Source organism: Centropristis striata, chromosome 11, assembly GCF_030273125.1.
Source record: "Centropristis striata isolate RG_2023a ecotype Rhode Island chromosome 11, C.striata_1.0, whole genome shotgun sequence".
NCBI classification, from domain to species: domain Eukaryota; kingdom Metazoa; phylum Chordata; class Actinopteri; order Perciformes; family Serranidae; genus Centropristis; species Centropristis striata.
The window spans coordinates 33,933,381-33,955,130 of record NC_081527.1 but is presented as its reverse complement, the minus strand read 5'-3'; the positions used below and the strand labels follow the sequence as shown (position 1 = coordinate 33,955,130).

Sequence of the window (21,750 nt, the reverse complement as noted above, 5' to 3'; positions counted from 1 at the left end):
GATAACATGAGCGAGAATGCTCTCTCTGAAGATGCGCTGAATAGGATTTTTTTCTCTTCACTTGGCTCATCTAAGGCAAAAATCCATATGTAAACTTATATGGCTGGAGCATGAATAGGTGCATGCGTGTTGTACTTTGTTCTGATCCCCAGCAGAGCAGTTGTTCCTGCTTTCACCCTTGTGTTTGGCCTGTAGCCCGGATCGTCTCATATTCAGATGTAGTTGGCAGATCTCTGCAAGACCTCTTATCTTTGTGGCAAGGCTTACTTCCTGTCTAACGATATAGGATTCGTTTTCAGACATCCCAACTGAAATCAGGATACCTACAAAACAGACAACTACAGCGCAATGAAAAAATACTGTACAATTTGTCATTGTATGAATAGTGGTAACAGTAGAGTCCAGTGTTCCTCTGTGGTTTGCTCTCTCTAACCTTCAAAGAGAAAGAGAAGGGAAGCGGTAAAGTGGTGGAGAGTTGTAGATACACACCCGAAATAAAAGTGGAGCTGCTGCTATTTTCTGAATGAGGCTTTCTTTTAGAAGAATTTAGAAGAATTTTGGAGGCCTAAAATGAGCAAAATGTTACATTCCTCTGCTATTCTCCCGTTAAAGGTCAATGTGGGAAAACCACTAATTATGGCAAACCTAGAGAGAGCTGAACACCAGTCTCACCTACTTACAGTTCATTTAGAACATGTTCATAATGGCCCAGGATCACCTCAGAGGAGGTCCCTTTCCATCTGCCGACATGGACCCAATTTTCTCATGTACTCACTGGGGTTGGAGCCACAGTTAATAAGGGTTCAGGTAGTTGTGTTGACAAAAAAAACACCCAAAAAGTTATTTCCGACACAATAGATATTTCACTAATTTTAGTAAAAAATGTTTTATTGCTAAGGAGTATTCTTTATTAAAAAAAAGAATGTTAACATTCTTATCTTTGCACAGCCTATCACCAATTGGTGATACTGATAAGGAACAAGGACAAACCCTTATATATAGAGGTGTAAGTTGTAATTGTAAATCCACTGACCAGGGGAAGTTGTGTCTAACGCTATTGAACATGCCTATAAATTTCAGTGCTGTAGCCCTGAGCAAGTAGCAGGTGTTCCATAAAGCGTGAACATAAAAAAAAAGTCTGTACATTGAAGTCTATTGAGCAATCCTCTGATTCCCCATGTCCATTGGGTTATATTGTCCATGTAACACATGGTTGGCCCCCCCAAATCGCTCCATCTCTCAGCCAGAAAATGGTGTAGCTTCCCTCTAGGTCTTGTATAAAGTAACTATATGATGGAAACCAATCGATTCAATGAGGCATGCCACTGATCCTGTCAATCACACCTAGCAGTTGCCCCAGGGATTGTACTGAGGAGGAGTGAGAAGACTGTCATACCATATTTTGAGATGAATTTCCTGAGATTTGTTCTATGTCATCCGAAGACCAACCTGCAGCAACTTTTTTTTCCTTTTTTTTTGCTATAGTGCTTTGCAGGAAACTGGAATATCAGCGTGGGATAGTTCCCACTAAACCCTCTTGCATTGCTGCCTATAGAATATTTATGATTAAGATTATTGGCAAAGGTTTCTGGGCTGTGAAAAATGCAAACCATTGGTAAAACAGAGTGAAAGACCCCAAAGGAGTTATTACACGAGTCAGCGGCTCTGTCATATCAGGAAGCACAAACAGAGAATACTTTAAAAGGCAAACTGCTGCTGCAAAGCTCACACATGAATCTATCCAATACTTTTTAATGTTTAATGTTTAATGTTTGCATTGCAGGTTATATGTTGTAACAACTGGTGGACATTTTTCCCCCAGTGATAAGTGGAGAAATTGTTGCACGGTACTGCCAGGGCTGCATGTACAGTAAATACTGTTCAAATGTAGGAAGCAGAGCATTGCTTAGCTTCAATGCTATTTACATAATATTTACTGTAAGGGTAGCGTGGTATATTCAAGGTTAGTTAATCTTGAGGTAGCGCAACCAGAAAGAATACAGAAAAGCCGTTCCATGTCTTGAGCAAACAAAATTGATTTTCGTGGTAGCGAAGTGAAAAAAACACAATCCCCAGCCGATTGAAACTGTTGTCATAGAAGCATAACAGACAACAAAACCTCCCACCCCCACCTGTTTAAACCATGTTAAAAACCAAGATAATAAATGGCTGTAATGTCTGTAAAGACTTGAGCTGGACCTAAAATGCTTTCAGTATTTAGGTTTTGCCCCAAAGGAGAAGGGCTTACAGCGTCACTTAACTTGCTGCATTTCCAACCATGTGTCCCAATATGCTATTGTGCTCTCAAAGGCCAGGCCACAGGCAGAAGCTGAGCCTTTTACATGCAGGCTCCTCACATTTTTAACACCCTCCTCTGGAAGCTAGGCTTGCACAATCCCTGTGATTTGACTCTTAAAAATAGCATTCTTTTATGTAGAATACAATGTCAAATTGTCTAATTTGTTTCTTTTTAATTTCATGGCAGACTTAGTTAAAATGATTACCCTAAAAAAATGTACAAACAACATATTTGAAATTCTCTTATAAAGGGTTTAACTGTTAATTATTTTAATCTGATTAGAATGTTAACATAATGATGAAGATGTGAAATGTCTCTCTTAGTTGCAACAACCATTTAGTGCACATTTAATAGAGCTTTGTGTCTTTGGCTTTGGCTAAAAAAAAAAGAATAATTGAAAGTTCTCCCTACACACAGACTAATCAAAGATCTTGTCGTGCTGATGAGTAAGATTTGAGCCCTGTCTGTCTTTCCCTTCTACTGCAACTCCTGCGGCTGGCCTTGTCTGCCAACTTGTCATTCGGGGAAGACAAAGACATGCCTTTGTTCAGTCCTCTTTAATCTGAAGGGAAAAGAATGGGGAAATCTGGAGTGAATCCAATAAAAATAGAGCAGGCAACGCAGGTTGATGTTTGTCAAGATAGAGGGCATTTTTAATAAAACGGCCCTCTTGTTTTGGAGCGTAATTCATCAAAACAAAAAAAAGACTCCTCTTCTCCTTCTAGTCCAAGCAGGAAAATACGAGTAAGGCGAAAATCCTGTGATAACGTCATGCAAGATGAACAATACTGCAACAATAAAAAAATCTTATGTCATGCCACATGCAAACACTTGTACTGTTGTCGATCTAATATAATGCCACAGACTGAGGAGTATGAGACATCCAATATCTGTCAGAGCAGTAGCATTTAATGGGAGTTGTTTGTAAATGGCTTTTGTGATGCAGTTGTTAGAAAAAGAAGTAGTAGAAACGCCCTGGATTTGCAAATGAGTAAGGCCAGAGGCAGAAAGATAGGTGGCCTACGCATGAACTGGTTCCTCCATGAAGTGAAAAATAAGGGCCATTGTTCTCTCAACAGCCGTTTATCACGCACACAGCCATACTGCAATACGAGCAGCTTAGCAGACAGTTTACAGCGGTTAGAGCAGTACGGTAGGAACGAGAGGGCAGGGGGGGGAGGCTTGATGTGATTTTGGTTGTGCTACTCCATTAGGAAAGCAGTGGGGGCCTCGACTGTACACAAAAGACATGGGGAAACATTGGCAACACCATTTGTGAAGAGAAAATTACAAATATGGTAATTGGTAAAATTAAGAAAACATGATACAGTAATAATAAAGTGTTTTGTCAAGGAGGTGTGCCTCTACTGTAACAGCCACCGGCAGGTGAGGTAAGATTCAGATGAGAGAAGAGGGGGGAAGAAAAAAAGGGAAAAGGAGAGGGGAAGGGAGGAGAAGAGGAGGGGGCAGGGGAGGGGTGCATGCCAACCTCCTGCCAGCTCCAATTACCAGTGTGAGTGGAGCGTGGCAGCTAGGGCGATGGGTCTAATCAGAGCCCTGCTGAAAGAGACCCGTCCCTGTCCTCCTGTCCCACTGGGAGGCTGCTGGAGCTCAATCCCACACCAGCGTCAGCCAGCGTTTTTTCCTCAACCCAAACATACTCATCTCAATGGGGGAAAACACTCCAGACACCCCAGTTCCTACATAGCAGGGGATCCCTGACACAGTGGCACAAGATACAACAGTTCTGCATAAAAAGATGCCTCCTTTCCATTCCAGTGTGCTCTAGTATCTTTGAGGTGCAAAAAGTAGTGCATGGCATGTGCTGCTATGATTTTTTAAGTGAGAGTTACACCAGAGAAAGGTCCCTTCAGAGAAAACAAGCAGTCATATGTCTATATAACATTTGTCTATAAATATACATGAAGAACATGCTATAGCATGAGCATGAGTGTGCTTGCAGGCTGCCCACACCCTCCTTCTTCTTTCTGTATCAATAGTTCATCTAATTCAGCATCAACGTGTGCCATCAAATATTGAGTTGATCGAGTGAGGCATTCTTAAGTTCCATAGCTTATACATCTGAGCTGATCTCATTTCGAGCAAGGAATAAAAGGCCTTATGATCTCCACGTGTGCCTGTTGCCAAGTGATGGATGACAACAATTAAAGGTGATGTCTCCTTTGATAGTGCGAACCAAAGGACCACAGTGACAGCAACACAGCCACTTGCCTCATGAAATATTACTGCTCTAAAATCTACCCTTTTAAGCATACATCAGTGCACTGTCTTTATAGGTAAAAAAAAAAAAGGTTTATGCAATCTTAGAGAAAATGTAGGCCGTTTGGGTATTTCATTTAGCTGTGTGTGGGAATATGTAGCATTTAGCTCTCAACTGATGGCTAAATGTTTAAAAGTCATTTGTTATAAAACTACAAAGATTAAAGTCTCAGTGCTTCCTATGTTTACCTGATAAAGCCTTTTAATTATTCACCTTTCTGCTAGCCCGACCTGTGAGGGAAACTAAATATAGTGCAGTAAGTCAACGTCTACACTGGTCTTAAGTCAATCAGGCTGTGAAAAGCAGACGAGCCGTCTGCAGAAACAAAGCGCATGGCCTGCGGCTGTTTCTAGCCAAGAACATCGTTGAGACAGACATTTGCATCTGCCTGAGACACGGAAGTGTGTGAGACATGTCAGCGGCAGCAGGAGGTGCAAAAAGAAAGCCAAAGCTAACCTGAGTTCAACTGAAAGAACCCTATGAATAGCTGGATTGCTGATGGTGTGTAAAACATTCAGCGAGTTTACTTGGGAAATGTTTGACTGCAAAGGGTTTATGAGAAGCGGCGAAATGGTGCACTGTTGCCTCAAAGCACGGTTCAGGGTTTGAATGTGCGGGTCGGCTCTCTGTGTGGAATGTGCATGTTGTCTACATGCCTGTGTGTGTTTCCCCTGGCTGTAAATTGCCCCAAAGGTGTGTCTGTCTCTGTGTGTCAGCCCTGTGATTGACTGGCAACCTGTCCAGGATTTAGCCCGCCTCTCGCCCCCAATGTCAGCTGAGATCAGCTTCAGCCCCCTGAGACCCTCAAGGATAATAGAGAATAGCTAATGGATGGACTGATTTATGAGAGACACAAAGTGATGGTAGTATTGCACTCTGTTGGACAGTGGTAATGGATAAAGATCTAAGGATAACATTTCACGTTATGGCAATAATACATCCTTATAGCTTTTGCAAATTAACATTTCCTGTTCAGTCAACTTTGTATGTGTTTGATAGCTATATAAGTTCACAAGAGTGCTTCTCTCTCAAATCCTGTGACATTCAGGCAGCTACTAATAAGCCCCAGAGAAAGGCAGACAGACCCGACTGGTATTCATGTAACTGCCTCTGCGCTTTTGACTTGCAAAACATCGGAGGGCAAGGAGTTTGCTCACATGTTCTGCCATGAAGGGCATGTGAGCAGGACCCTTCTGCTCTTCAGAGGAATACTAGCTGGCAGAGCTCCCACTGCAGAGGTCTCCTCAGCAGGGATGACACGGCACACCCCTACATCAAAGACCCGGCAAGGAGGCCATTGATGTAATACTGTTGTAATGACATGAAAATGGTGAAAATCTCCATGGAAATGGAGGCAAATGTACAATGTGAATTGAAATACGTCTTAACGTCTTGTCAAGCCTGTTGTTTCGGGGCACGCTATCTCCTACACCAGGTGTTATGGCAGTTGCTATGGAGATAGCAGTGCATCAAACAAACAGAGCTCAGGATAGATGAACTGCACGCACAGACACACCTGCATGCAACGGACCATAACCAAAAGCCAGTCATAACAAAAACAGCATTAACGCCGCTGTTGAACACTCAGCGCTACATACTAGTGGTCGTATCACCGCGCTGTTATTCTGCTGTTTATCCAAGTGTACTTGGAGTAAAAAGACTCTAATGCATGCTATGACCTTTGAAATAATACACTTTTTTGTCTGGCAGAGCAGAACATTTGGCCTTACTTCCTCGCCTACAGGCAGATAATCAATAACAGTCATCTAATTCTCCCCCAACTCCTTTCTTTCCTTCCTCCCCCCTCTCTTTTTATCTTCTCCCACTCTCCACTTTCCTATTCATCTCTACTTCTCCCTTTTTCTCCTATCTGATATCATACTTCTGACTGTCGTCAGTATGATCTACGGCCCTGCCAGATGCCTTGCGCCTGTTATTTATGCTGCGGCGCACCAGTTAGTACATTGCCGTGGCCTCCGACCATTATTGCAACCCAAGGGTGGTCTTCTGAATTCACATGGTTATGCTGACCGAGTCACCTTGTGGGACAAGCACTGCTGCACAGAATCACATCCTCCATTAACTACGCTATACGAGTAGCACAGCTGTAGGCTTTCATTTTGAGATTACTGCTCTACTTCTTGCCTTGTGGTCCTACCAACAGGAGTTTGATTGAGGACCCTTGGGATTGTAGTATTACGGAGTACACGGTTTGTGGTTTACTACTCATTTTAATGTAACTGCCTCTAAGATGGAAAAACCTAAGGGCTAATGGTAAATTTCTGTGGTAATACGATGTGGCTAATAAGACAGGCTATTCCTCCAGGTGTCTCGGGAAAAGAACAAGGACAGGACCAAAAATCAGGAAGCGTGACGGTTAATGAAATCGGTCTACAAAAGGAAGCAGAGCGGCGGTTTGCAAATAAATGAATTAATTGATCTTCTCCACAACTCAAATTAATCATCGGCAGAGCTTTATTGTGACATGTTTAGTGTAATTACAGCAGATAGGGATGGCTTTTATGAGTTGTGAGAAAGGCAGTGGATGTAGTGGAATGTGGCAGGTTCTGTTAATTAAATCCTCACTGACTGGGCTCCTGTGACAGCCTTTACTTATTCCGTTGGTCAGAGATAATGGATAATACACAGAGTCTGAGGCAATGTCGACAGCCTCAACTTTGTGGTGGCTTGCAGAAGTGATGGCTGTTCAAAAAATATCACACTGTGGTGTGACCTATTAACTGCTCACCTCGAAAAAGGCAATAATTTCATCAGTGCTGGTCAACGGCAGCAAAGAGGGAAGAAAAACCTGACAATGATGGAAAGTTCAAATCGTGACCTTCGACCACAAATTGCTCTATGGCTGGTACCGCTTTCGTGTTACAGTTAATTCGCTTGCAGCTATGAATATTTTTAAGGAGTGATTACATCTACATATTATCATGTTAACAGTAAAAACTCTTTTCTACCACCTATATCTAATGCTACTATATTCCACTGACCACTTTATCATTTTGTTTTCTGTGCAATCTTGGTTCTAACTGCACCACACTTTCATTGTGAAAGAAAAAACACCGGCTTTCCCCAGCAGTCACAATCAATAATTTGATGAGGTATTGTTACGTCCTTAACAAATAAGAAGGGAACTACTTGGTGAACATGCCCTTACAGCGTGCGGGGCAGACCTGACTCTGAGCATGCTTGCTCAGTCAACCTCCACTTGCAAAACACGTTAAAAATATTGATGCTGATGTAATGCATGCAAAATCAACAGTGCCTTTGACAGCCGTAAGCAGACCGATCAACTACAACCTTGAAATACACAGCTTAGCAGCTTAGAGAAAATGGGCCTATGCCTCTTAAACATGAGAAAAATGTCAAGCTTAAGGCCGAGCTATAAGGCTGATAGTGAGTCAAGCCGCTCTCCCCTGCCTTCTATGGCCCAGTGGGTTAGCCAAGAGGGCTTGGTGTGTAAATGTGTGAGGAAAAGGGGTCAGGGTGAAAGGACTCCCATTAGCCAGCTCATTGAGTGTAGGTATTAGAACCCCCCTGACATGCAGCGGGCCCATCCATCCATAGCCAGTCAGGGCCTGGGGAGCCGTTGACTCATTGGCCTGCAGAGCTATAAGGTGGACCTTGCTCTTTACCTGCAGGGGTACAGGCCCAGGGCTCCATTACATTACATAACAAACTCAGGTGGGTTTTTCTGTGCACTGTGTGTTGCTCTTAATTATTCTTATACAGAAATAAAAAACCTTGAGCATAATAATATGCAATGTAAAACAACAAAAAAGTCTCAACAATAAAACGTTAAATATCACTTTTTTTTGTTAAGATTTTATCTGTGATGTGTTACCTTGGTAATTTTTGAGGAGGTGTGTTGTGCTAAATAAATTAGAGTGGGCAAAACATTAGAAACGGTATAAATAATGGATGTGCTCCAACACAACAACACCACCACCTACTGTGGCCTAAAACTGACCACAGCTGGAAATCAATTTGCAGGGCTTTCATATAGAGTGCTGCAGGATATTAGCCCCTTAATGAGGAAATCTATGGGTTACTTTTTATTGTCTTTTTGTTTTGGGAATTAAATCCCATTGTTGTCAAGGAAACCAGTGCAATGGTAACTCCTGTTGTTATGTCATCCCTGTAACACTGTTACATTGTAAATGGTCTTCAGTTGTACAGGGCTGGTGTTTTTTTATTCTTACAAAAGTAATTTCTTAACTTGAGCTGTGTGCATAAGAAAAGACAACTCCTATTTTTATCCACTTCTAAGAAAACTGTATTATTCATTTCAGCCCATTTCTAATTTACCTTGTCATGGTTTTCTTGTGCCACAGAGAGGAAATTAAATGTAATAGACCTCCTGTTAACAACTGTAGAATTAGAAAAATGCATAACGGTAACAAGGTTGGGGGACAGGTCAAACCATAGCTGAGCATAAAACACTTAACTAAGGTAAGAAAAAGCATGAAGCAATACACAAATTTATTTGATATAAAATTACACTTTATCTGTCTGCAGGGCCCAGAGAGCTCAGGTGTAAGTAAGCGTTTGACTTGCATTTGACCCTTTAAATATCAATTTGATTTGGGAGCACATTTGTGAGTGACAGTTTCCATTATCCTCTGTGTTCATTTTCAGTGAGGCTGCTTATATTTATGGAAAAATAATATTGGATCTTCACATTTAGATGCCTGACTATCTCTCCCTGCTGGCCTCTTGTCTAGTTCAGAGTGAAACACTCCAATAACAGGTAACATCTAGGCTCAGATAATCATGAGCCAGTGTCTTCAAACATAGAAACTCACAAAAAAGAGATAAATCCCAGGCGAAAAGGGAAAAAAAACAGATGACCTGTTACCTCACTTCACACTCTGAAGGAGGAAGCAGTGCGTCACTCTGTATACATGCATGGTGAAACACTATTGATAATCACATCGGTCATGCTCTCACAAGTAAAATCTGTAATTGAATAATGAAAGCCTGTTGCAGCTGTTTGTGGCAGATATTTAATAGCAGATGTCAATTTACGGATATCCCTGTCTGTTCCAGACAATGCCCAGATATCAAAGGATGTGCATGTCTTGTCACATTTCCAATATCTTCTGAAACCCAGAGACAAAATCCAGATAAGGAGTTCAATATGTCCTGACAATCGACAGTGACCATGGCTTCAAGTTTAAACAGTGATGGGCTACAGCTCTGCTCTCAATAAATGTATGACAACAGTGTGGTCACATCAACACAAAGAACTATGGAATAGTAATTTTTTCACTCAAAAGCTGTATTTAATGTGCTGTTAGTGTAGGTGTTACTATTATAGTGTCCAGAAAATAAAGATAACTTCACCTATGTATAATTAGTTTATGTTGAGTAAGAGAAATGGCCAAAAGACCAGAGTTGACATCATCATGAGGGCATCAGATGATACTAAAGGGATGAATTTCATCACCGTTGTACACCAATTTTCCAATTTTCTTTTTCCTGCTTCTTAGAGTTTGAGCAAATGTGTTTTTTGGAAGAAAATGAAAAGCTCTGATGCGTTAAAACGCTCTTTGAAAACCACTGGCCCACTTAAAAATGGGATACATTCGTCCTGGCATTAGCCTTTCCTTAACACCTTTCAGGATGTTGAGTTTCCGCCCAAAGTGGTTGAAGTTATGGGATAAATTAAGAGAAATGTAAATCTGCTCTTGAGTCATTAAGGCAGGCTGCAGAAGTGTTTTGAGGTTTTAATACCAAATTACATGCTCTCAACGATTTAGAAAGCGGTGGGAAGCAGCCAAAACTGCAAATGATCAAGTGACTTTTAAAGAACAGGTCTAATTATCACCAGTGCAATGAAAAACAAAAAAACAAAATGACTCTTAAATTCTGCACTTATCCCTATACAATTAAAGGTCTGACTTTCTTGGTTCTCTAATATTCTATCAACCACTTTTGAAATGTTATTTTTACTCATTGACCTATCTCACTCTCTTTCTTTCTCCATCTCTATCCCCTTAAGCCACAGACATGATCAGCACTGACGGCGCAGACATACCAGACATCGCAGTCTTTGCAGATACAGCTTGCCAAAAGCACAGAGCAATTGATGGACAAGTACAGATGATAAAAATGTTGCCTCGAAGCCAGAGTGACTCCATCCAGATGTCGACGTATAACATGAAAAATTTAGCACGGTGCCAAACAAATCTCATGGGACAGATCAATTAACCAGGGTCAGTTTGGCTAGTAACTGAAAACTTGGGAGTTATCTATCAATTGGATCACATCCATCCAAAGTTATTTAACTGTAACAGATAACAAGAATATTAATGTTTTAATCTGCTTTTAAGTTAAATCTCCATTTATAAGAAATTTATTGATCACACACAGAGACTAGAGCAGAAGGTCAAATTTACAACAAGCTGGCAGGGATTCTTGGAGATTTAGTGTCTTGCTCAAGGACATTCTAGCAATGTGGCTGCTGCTAATTAAAGCCGCCCACACCACCCCCAAACATCTAAAAAAAATCGCTCATCTGCATACCTCTGCATAAAACAAATGGTTAAAAAGGGAAGAGTAAGTGTTGGCCTAGCAAGAACCTCCGGGGCTCGAAAGTGAAGCTAGTGCGGAAGTTTCAAAATCTGCCATTCCTTGACTGGCCGCTTGAGTTTGGCCCCACTTGAGTCAATTCATTATCCTTCATCTTAAAATGCCCAACTTTACAGCAGAAATAAACATGTTTACAGCCCTGTGCTAAAATGGTTTTGGTTTCTATAACTATTTTTTTCCCTCCGTGACAATTGTGGGTGGTTTATTTTCTATAAAACATACTCATTTACATGATATTAAGGGCAAAAGTTCTGCATAATTAAGTGTTCATGCTAACTAAATTGTTGATATCCATGTTTTATCAAGTCTATGGTATTGGGCCAGCTCAAAAAATAATACAAAAATCTGAATATTCTTATTCTAAATGTATTTTTATATTATTCATTAGACTGGTTTTCCAAGGTTGAAAACAAGTTCATGTTTGTACACTCAAAAATATAACTCATTGGATGAACTCAATTAAATTGTGGGCAGAATTTCCATCCAACAAATATATGTAGCCCAAACTCAAAACAAGTGCATCGATGCAATATAATGTATTTGAGTTAATGTAGCTCACTTTTTTTTTTACATTTGGTCGAACTCAAATTAAAAACATGTATGTATTGTATTTAAATTGAGTTACCTCAACTCATTTATGTCAAGGAGAGCTAAAATAAAGAAATTGTGTTCGTTCAACCTAAAAACATAGAATTGGAAAACTGAAACTCATTCTTTTTGGGTTGAAGGGAAGGACAGGGGAGTAAATTAATACATTTTAGGTTACACTTCTTAAACTACTTTTGATTTGATTTTAATTGATATATTTTCATTAGATAAACAATCATTTTCTTTTGAATTCCCTAAGCATTTTGGTTTGGTGAATGGGGACTACAATATAGGCGCTACAAGCCAGACAAAACCCTTAAAGGCGATCTGTCCTCTTTGCAATGCCAGAGTCCTTCGAAGTGAGGATGCGAGGATGCAGATTGGGTGGCCAGGAGGGTGATTCCACCCTGCCATACTGTGTGAGTCCTTGGGAGAAGCATGCATAGACAGATGCAGTTTGTATCTGTCAGGCTGGATATGATCTACGATGCTGGGCCTCCAGCCAGCAGATGGTGGAAGAAATTAAATCTGTGACACAGACCGACACAATGGAGCTCAGAAATACAGTAGGGGGGGTACACCTGTAGTGCGGTGTGTGTGTGTGTGTGTGTGTGTGTGTGTGTGTGTGTGTGTCCCTGAACCATTTTGTGTGCGTGCAAAGTTTCTGCTTCTGTATTTCTACTGCATGTTGTGACAAATAACAGCCCTGCCTCTAAAACGGAAGCCAAACCTGTTCTACTTAAAGTAAACATAAACTTTCACGCCCTGCATCAGTTCCATAAAGAGTCTACGATGTGCAATGTAATGGTAAACACGAACTGACCACTTGGTTTCTTCAACAACAACAGGAGGAAACAGCTATTAAAATAAATTGCAGCATGAACATTAGAGAAACCAAGCAGCATTCAACAAGAGAATCAGAGAGAGTGAAAAAAGTCATGTGGGGGAATAGCAGTTACACAACAGACCTTATTTTGGTCATTGTGGATGATTTGAATAGCGCGAAGGAAAGGAGAGGATTAAGTTGTCGGAGGAGCATGGCTCGGTATTAAATCATTCCGATATAGCTTCTGTATGTATTTATCTTGCCTGGGAAGAGGCGCAATGCGATTTCTATGCTGTTTATCCAGTCAGGTTTGTTGTCCGCACTTGCCTGGCTCCTGAGATATTTATTACTGGCATTGTGTCGCAGTCATTTTTCGCCTCTGCACCAGGGACTATAATGCATGCCAAGCAAATAAAGGCCTTTTCTAACCGGTGAGGCTGTAATTTGTTTACTGCTACCAAACACAGGGCCACTAAATACAGTCAACGTAGTAAAGCTTGGACACTGTCCTGAATTCCATTTTGAATTTCTTTTTAACTGTATGCAGAAAATGATTGGTTTTTACCACTGGTGTATAATAAAGTCCTCTTTTCCTATCTTAAAATTAGAGAGGCATAACATGGACTCATAGGGCAGAACACTATTAATATTACAAGTGGTATCAATCCAGTTTGATGTTTGACATGTTTTCACCCGCCAAGCAGCAAGGTTTTTTTCTACACCAGAGAAAGCTTTGAATCTTTGCATATTTCTCATTTGACCTTTTCAAAAAAAGTTACATTTTTTTTACTCGACATTACATGTTCAGAAAGGAGTCGCCAGGGAACTTCAAAAAAGGTGTGCAGCTGGTCTGAAGGAGAACCCGTTCTAATTCAGGCTCTGACAGCGCAGGATTCCGGTAATGATGGGGCTTTTTGATCTGGCACCATTAGATAACATTCCTTTTTTCTAGAGACAGGTCTGCTGTCTCCCAAAGGACACGAGAATGTTCTCCAGCACAGCAGAAAAGTCACAGAATATACTGCACAGAATACAGTCTCATACTTAAGGAATATTCTCAAATCACAGGGAGCTCTGCCGGTATCAGTTTGACATTTTTATGTTGGTTTTAACTTTTTATTTCAAAGGAGTTTTGCAGAAACTATTGAAAGTTATAGTGGGTAACCAGATAGGCGGTTATGACTTTCACTTTCTGGTATTTTTAGATATAACAAAATCGCAAGCCTTTTCATTCTCACGCCATAAAAGGAATTAAAAGCAGCATTAATATTTGTCCAGTGTTTTGATATGGACACTTGGAAAACACTCATTATTTATCAGTTACAAGTCTCAGCTGCTGTAGGCCTTTCCCAGGACTTGTCAATGTTGCAATTCCCTGGTTGCTGATAGAAGCCAATTAAAACCCTGTACATAAGGATTTTGCTCAAGGCAGTTTCATCAGAACCTGGCTCTGATTTTGGAAAAAAAACGTCAGTTTCCAGTTGTGAAAACAGTCACTGGTGTTCATTGCACCACAGAGCCCTATCAGTTTTATCATCACCATTAGTGTCATGACATGGCTTCGGCATCACCTTAGTCATTTCTCGATCTGAGTCATTGCATTTTACATTTTACATGCTCATCAAATGTTAACGGCTATGAAGAATATGAAATATTACCTTGACACGGAGAAGAGGCAGCACACTGCATTTAAGACTGATGTTGTGAGCTGAGATGTCTTTTCTGTCCGGCAGTAGTTTATTTCATAGATCATCGAGACAAGCACCATTTACCTGAACATTTACTGAGGCAGTTCAATTCAAGAGGGGCGCTCAAGGTCAAAACATCGGCATCGTTACCCAAGTAATGAGTCATTGTTCCCTCTGGTCATCTCTTTATACTACCCTACAACATCGAAGCCTCTCTGTCCACTATATTTAACAGAGGGAGAGAGAACAGAGAGCAGGAGCAGATCCAAAAAAACATAAAAGTTACAGAGACAGGGCGGCAGAAACAGCAATGTAAGAGGGGAAGAGAAAGACGAATGAAGGACTGACAGCAACAATATTTCTCAATCACACCTCCCCCTCTGGTCTCAGCATCGTCTGCATCATTATTTATCCATACAGGTCAGACCTGCACACAGCTGACTGACTCTCTCTCTCTGTCTCTCTCTTGCACACACACAGTCAAGGCAGGATTGTACATTTGAAAAGTAATTTTGCATGTAGACCATTATTCAAAACATCACAGCGAGAACAAGATGATTATAGCCAAGGGTCCTCAGATTCTGCCTTATGACAGTGTGACAACAACAAAGAAATTCTGCCTTTACCAGTCTACCCTATGTGTGTGTGTGTGTGTGTGTGATTTTGGGCCTGTATGTAAGTCTCGGTGGTGTGTGTGTGTGTGTGTGTCACGCTGTTACAGCGTGACAGAATTACAGAGTGACTCGAGACTCATGACTGCAAAAGTGCTAAAGCCCTGACTGGGCTCTGGTGTAAAAACATACCTTTGCCACTTGCAACAGGTGAGCAACAGGCTGAACTATACAGTCGCAACCCCCAACTCAAATTATTTTCTCACGTTCAGAAAGAGACAAGGATCACTGGTCACCTCCAGACATAACATCCTGTGTGGACAAAACTCAGACTCAAAAGTCACAAAGTCAGTCAACATAATCTAATAGTCATAATACTGCCACTGAAGTCACTATTTGGACTTCTATGCAAAAATAAATCCCTTGAAATAAATTCAGCTGGTGTTACATATTGTACACTAAGAAGTTGGCAATACAAAATATTAACTTGGACTCATTGAATTAAGTTTACACTCTATTGGTATTTTCCTTCATACATTGCAGCCTATCTTCCAGCCCAGTGAGAGCATGTGTAAAACTGCACCAATATGACCGTCATAATCCATATTTTGCAGGATTGGCATGACAAAATAAAGAGTCAGTATATGGAATAATTATAATTAATGCTCGACCTTCCTTTGCTCTGCTAAAACCTATAATCCAGATCGACTTAGTGGTATAATGACTTCGCCCTTCTCACTGCCTCTGTGGATGGGGGTGCTCAATGTATTATGACAACTTCGTGTGGATGCAAAGTCACATGTACGCTAAATCATGCGGGGTGAGCGAGACTTTTCCTTTCTTGGAATGCAAAAACAGGAAGTTTGTGCTTATGAAGTCATTTTTTCTTTAAAACCTTTAACTGGGGGATGTTGACTGAGACGTGCCAAGTTTTAAAGCAATGCTCAGCTTAAGTTTTCTTGGAGGGCTGCGGTCGTCTATTACTGGCCTCTGAGCAGCTTCTCTGGTTCAGTGAATGAAGTTTACAAAAGCGCAGCAGGTTTTGTATTCACATTCTTCAGATTTTTATCATTTGATTTGAAACAGCAACATTCTCACATGACACCAACTTCTCAAACCTTCAGGCTACCACTGCCCCATTAAGAAAGAGGATCATTAGTCTCCGTCTGTTTGGTGCTGCCCCAGTGTTTTCTTGTGTGGTGCTGCTGATATGTTCTTGATGTATCGCTGGGCTACAAACAATAGTCTAAAAATAGAGCCAAGCTGACAGCATTGCTCCGTGTGTGTGTGTGTGTGTGTGTGTGTGTGTGTGTGTGTGTGTGTGCGTGTTTGAACCGAGTTTGTTTGCGTTATTGGCTGTAAGTTGTCCAGCACATCCTCAGGGTCCTGGACGAGCAGAGGAGAAACTTTGATTAAATATGATGTGTGGCTCTGCTCCCCACCAGCCTCTGAAACTGCATTAACACTTGTGAGTCTTCCGATTACAAAGTAAAACAACAGAGCGCTTCAAAGGTTATCGCAAATTTTACAATAGCTGATCCACTTATTTAAGAGTCTAATCCTTCATTGCAGTCAAATAATTATTTTTGTTTGCAATCTGATGTATTTTAATGAATCTAATATTTCGACTATAATATAAACTACATGTCAAGCTGCTAAATATCATTAAAAAACAATTATATATCGTGAAAAAAATCAGTATGAAGATGATTTGAACAACAACAAGTGGAAACACTTATAATATCCTCCCAGCTACGCCTTTATAGTATTTCAGCTCATAAGTTTATCACTGGTTCTGGCAGAGATTGCTTACTTCAAACATATACAAAACAATTTGTCAACATCCCACTAAAGTCCTGTTTTCGAAATAAATATCTGCCTCTCCTCGCCTTACTAAATGTTCATCGCAGACTTCAACCTCACCAGCCATTCGTTTACCTTGGCCATCTGCCATTTCACTCTGAACAGGTAGCGTAGAACTGGCTTGCTTGAGCTTGTAGGCTGAGAGCAGCTGTCCACAGTTTGTTATGAATGTACGTGTGTTTTGGTTTGTCAGACCAAAACAATGAGCTTACAGTAGCCCACCTCTGCGTAGAAACGCAGATTTTTGTGTTGATTTCTCGCCGGAATCATCAACACAAGCAACCCTTTTGTATTGTCATCACTCACGATTAAATATCATCATGGGGAGTATTGCTTTGTGTGGCTTAAATAGGTGTATGTTATGAAAAAGTAATAACAAGCTTTGTAAAAATATAACTTTTCAAATCATTCTGGCTTTAAAGATCTTATAATAAGTGTACTTTTCCATAAGAGTGCTAGAAGAGAGATAAGAGAGAGAAAAGAGTGCTGGCAACGCCGTCGTGGTTCAAGGATTGGTTCTCGTGCTGAAAATGTATGCAGTGAATGTGTACTAGCTAAGCCCTGTAGATAAAAGCATCCATCACATGGCATGTGTCTGTATGGTACTTGACTCTGGGGTTAGCAGCTACAACACTGAGCACAGGATCACAGAGAGAAAACAACTTCATGCAAAGCACGTCTGCTGGTGAGAACAGTTGCTCACTGTTGAGTAAGACTATTGTCCGTCTTTCTACTCCACTAACTGAGGGGATCCCAACTCTGTGTCCTATTTTACCCCTCCCTCCCTCCCAACACTAACACTGTGATTAATCTCATCTCATTCATGTGCGCTTCATGTCAAGTTAGTGGTGTTTGTTTGTGCAGCGTTCCTCGCGATACAGTGCGAAGGAGGGGTAGAAAGAGAAGCTTTCTTTGCGCAGGAGAAAAAATCCCTTCGGGAAGATTACGCAAGCCCAGCCGATGATATCATCAAATCAGCGTGGACAGAGAAAAAAGGAAGGGTGGGTGTAAGAAAGATGGGATTCAAATGGGGGATAGAAAGGCTGTATTTGAATGAGAGGGGATCTGCTTTAATGCCAGTGTAATGGCTATGGACGGCCTTAATCCTCCTGCTGGCGAGCTCAGGAGTCTTTTTTTTTTGCTTGAAAGTTTCTAATGAAATCAACTCGTGCTGTGACTAGCACCCACATGACAAAATTACAATCAATTAAGGAAGAAATTCACGGTCACGGCTCAGTGATATGGAAAGCTGAGCAGGGAGAGGTGCAGAACCTCTGTCCATATAAATCACATACATTAACTCTGTAAGAGGGAAGGGGAGGTAGGTCCATGGAGGTCAGAGTAGCCTGCAGGCATGGAGAGTATGTGTATAGTGTATGTGCAAACAGGAAAAATCGTTAATGTATTCATATGGATCGTTTTTTAAGTTCTCTAGATAAGCAGGGAATCCCTGACAACGTTTATTTAAGTCATATATTTTAGCCATCAGTCATTATTCATAATAAGGTTGTGATGGGGCAAGTTATTATTTAATTATGGGATTAATTGAATGTTTTTGGCTGACTTATTGAGAGAGGCAGACAAATTAAATATAGCATTATAGCCAATAAAGGGCAAATATTTTTATAACATGACTGGATTCCAGGTCATAGATTTGCTGAACTGCTAAACTGTTTGCTATCTTATTTATAAACGCATTCCTTGCAAAAAAAATGTTCACCTTGTGGAGTTTACATTAAAATAGATCTGCTCTTCCAAGACACTGCCAATACCAGCAATCTTCAGCGCTTTGCAAATGTTGATGTATGAATTATTAAGGTAAACATTTATATTTGCTCCTGGATATACTGGAATAGGAGCTTCAAATGCCAGCAGAAGCAGCATGAAAAAAAGAAGAAGGGTAAAAGAACAGAGCGAGGGTGAAAGCAAGATGGAGAAACAAACCAAGCGAGAAAAAGAAAATACTTATCTTACCTTCAAGCACTATAAGCTTGGCACTGGTGTTGATCTCGCCAGCACTGTTGGTGGCTGTGCACTCGTAAATGGCTTCGTCTCTGTGTGTGCGCAGTGGCTGGATCCGCAGTACGGAGCCCGAGCCGTCATCAAATTCAATCACCTAGGAGATCCAGTGCAAAGCAAAGGGCAGGAATGTTATTTTTAGGGCCAAGGTTATCACTTTATTGCAACATATAAATAACATTTGTTTTGACAGTTTTCTTGGGTTTTTTGCTTTTTCCTGATCTGAGAGAAGAAAAAACATTTGTCAGTTTTTGGAGCTTTACCAATTTCTGAAAAGCCTATTTTCATGTCCCGGTGGGAATTGAGACTTTTCAGAAGTAGAAGATAAGTATGTTGTTTTCACTAAAAAATGCCCAACAAAAAAAATACCAACATTTCTCTGACCAGAATGTTTGTTTCGAGTTAATGAAAACTGTGATGCAGAACAGAAACTCAACAGAGATATAACAAACCAAGGCTGGGCAATACAATGATATAAATTGTCAAAACAATATATAAGATATAGTCATGGAAAAAAATTATTAGACCACACTTTTCTTCAATTTCTTATTCAGTTTAATGCCTGGTACAACTAAAGGTATATTTGTTTGGACAACTATAATGACAACAACAAAAATAGCTCATAAGAGTTTCAATTTAAGAGCTGATATCTAGACATTTTCCATGTTTTTCTTGAAAATAATCAAAATCATTATCAAGAAAACCATGGAAATGGCTAGATATCAGCTATCAGATAGATATCATGAACAAGAAATGAGAGAAAACAAGGGTGGTCTAATCATTTTTTCCATGAGCGTATATTGTATATCTTGTCCTTTATTATTGGGATGAAGCATGTTACACTATCATGTGGAGCACACAAAAAGAGGTTTTACCATGTGGCAATTTCATATAGACTATTCATTTATTCATTGAATACCAGAAGACACGCTATATTGTGCTGTAAATCATTATTGAGATACGTTATATTCTGTCTAGGGAAAGAAGATGTGGTCCATATCGCCCAGACCAACAGGATCAACAGGTATCATATCAAATGGAATACGGTTACAACCCAGTAGCACCCTCAGCCTAGCAACCATGACTACATTATGTTAAGAGGGAAACCGGTCAGAAACATGTGAGGTCCCACCTAGGGCACTTGCTCCTGTTATCACAGGTTCAAAAGAGGGAGGGGGAAAGACATCAAGTAATACATCAAGGCGATGTGTGGCTAGTGATGGTGGAGCTGAGAAAGAGAAGGGGAAGGATGAGGGTGTGAAAAGACTGAAAGAGATGAAGAGGACTATATAAATCAAGATGGAGGGAGATTAAAGAGAAGGGAAGCCTGTCTGGTCTCGCTTGGAGAAAAGAAGGGTCCGTGTGATGCTCAATAACAGGGCAATTGATTGTAGGTGCTGTGTGAGTGTGTGTTTTGTGTGAATGCTGTCAGTGTGCATGCATGTGTAGGCGTGTCTCTGTTAATGAGAGAGCGTTATCGAGGCAGACTAAAGCCCACGCCTGTAATGTTGTATCACGTGTGTTGTGTTTGTGCCTGCTTCTTTTAACATGTGTGCATGTTTGTGTGTGTGTGTGTGTGTGTGTGTGTGTGTGTGTGTGTGTTCAAAGATCTGAGAGTCACGCATGAGAGCTCACCTCAAAGCGCTGGGAGCTGACTTTCTTGCCTTTCTTCATCCAGGTGATTCTGGGTTTGGGTTCCCCGGCTGCCTGGCACACAAACGACGCAACTCCTCCCGAGATGCCCGTCTGGTCCTCTGGGGATTTGACGAAACTTGGCAAGCCTGAGAGAGTCGGAGGAAAAGGGGGTAGAGGGAGATGGAAAGTGATAAAAAGAGGGAGGGAAAGAAGTGAGGGACGGGGAAAGAGGGAGAGAGGCAAGGGAGAAGCAGAGTGGAAAGGAGGGGGAGAGATGAGGTGATGTTAGTGCCTGCTGCCAGTCACGTCGGCATGTGAAACTTGGTTATCTATGGGTATCACTTTCTCCACACAAAGGTAGCAATGACAAAACCCACACTGGCATTGTTGCTGTGCACACCTGCAGCTCAGTCATGGGAGAAACATCCAGTCTTTGTGCGCCTGCCTGTCACTGTATCATGTTGAATTTCTCACCTCAGCTCTGACACACACACACACACACATTTGAAACGGCAAAATTCGTCGCCCACAAACAATGGAGTTGTAGTTCCATCTCTTGAACATGAGGGGATTGCATTAAACCCAAATGATGAAAGGATATAAGCAGACAAACTCCTACTCTTCCCAAAAAAAATGTCTGAAAAAAAAAGTCACAGAGAAAGAAGAGCAAGAAGCCGGTAAATTAGACTCTGAGGGAGTTAATCAGGTTTTTAGCATTCAAACCATTTTTGTTCTTTGAGGCATTAAAACTGGTTGGCGTGTCCTAAAATCCAAACAAAGCTACTACTGTGTTGTGATTCTGTAACCTCTGTGTGACATCCTAGATAATATGTGTTTACAACAACACAGTGGACTACCTTGGAGAACAGCTCCCGACATGGTTCCCCTGTTTGCCTTCAGGGTGTTTTTACCTAGCACCACACCCAGCATCATTGTACGCAGGACAATGGAGTATGTGTTTCAATGACAGCCTAAGCTGACATGATGCTTCAATGAGCGCACCTTAGCATCATGCTATAGCTGCCATGCTTTATGCTTTATTTACAGCCTCAGACGTGCATAATACCAGTCTGGATTCAACAACCTGACACAATGTCCTTATTACCAGCTCCGCCAGCTCGCGTTTCATCTCCAGAGTCATTAAAGAGGGAGGTGGGGAACACCTAAACCGCAGTGATGACGAGCAGACCGCCCCGCGGAGACACGCACAAAGGGGTGAATCATTATGGTGTATACACAGAGGAGGCACCAGCCTTCCCTCTCTGAGCACACGCTGGGGAAAATCCAGCAGTGGCAGCCACCATTCCTTTCCCTTTTATGTGTTCTAATATAAC

At 41.1% G+C, this 21,750-nt stretch overlaps 1 protein-coding gene across 5 annotated transcripts in view; it reads right to left on the bottom strand.

Moving 5' to 3' along the window:
* LOC131981057 (receptor-type tyrosine-protein phosphatase F) overlaps nt 1-21,750 on the bottom strand; it is a 175,651-nt gene that overhangs the window by 83,393 nt on the left and 70,508 nt on the right. For all 5 annotated transcript variants that reach the window (XM_059345346.1, XM_059345347.1, XM_059345349.1 and 2 more), the window contains exons 3-4: nt 20,417-20,562; nt 18,737-18,878 (exon numbers count right to left, since the gene is read on the bottom strand). In XM_059345346.1, coding sequence (XP_059201329.1) covers nt 18,737-18,878; nt 20,417-20,562 — 288 coding nt within the window. The remainder of the gene's footprint in view (nt 1-18,736; nt 18,879-20,416; nt 20,563-21,750) is intronic.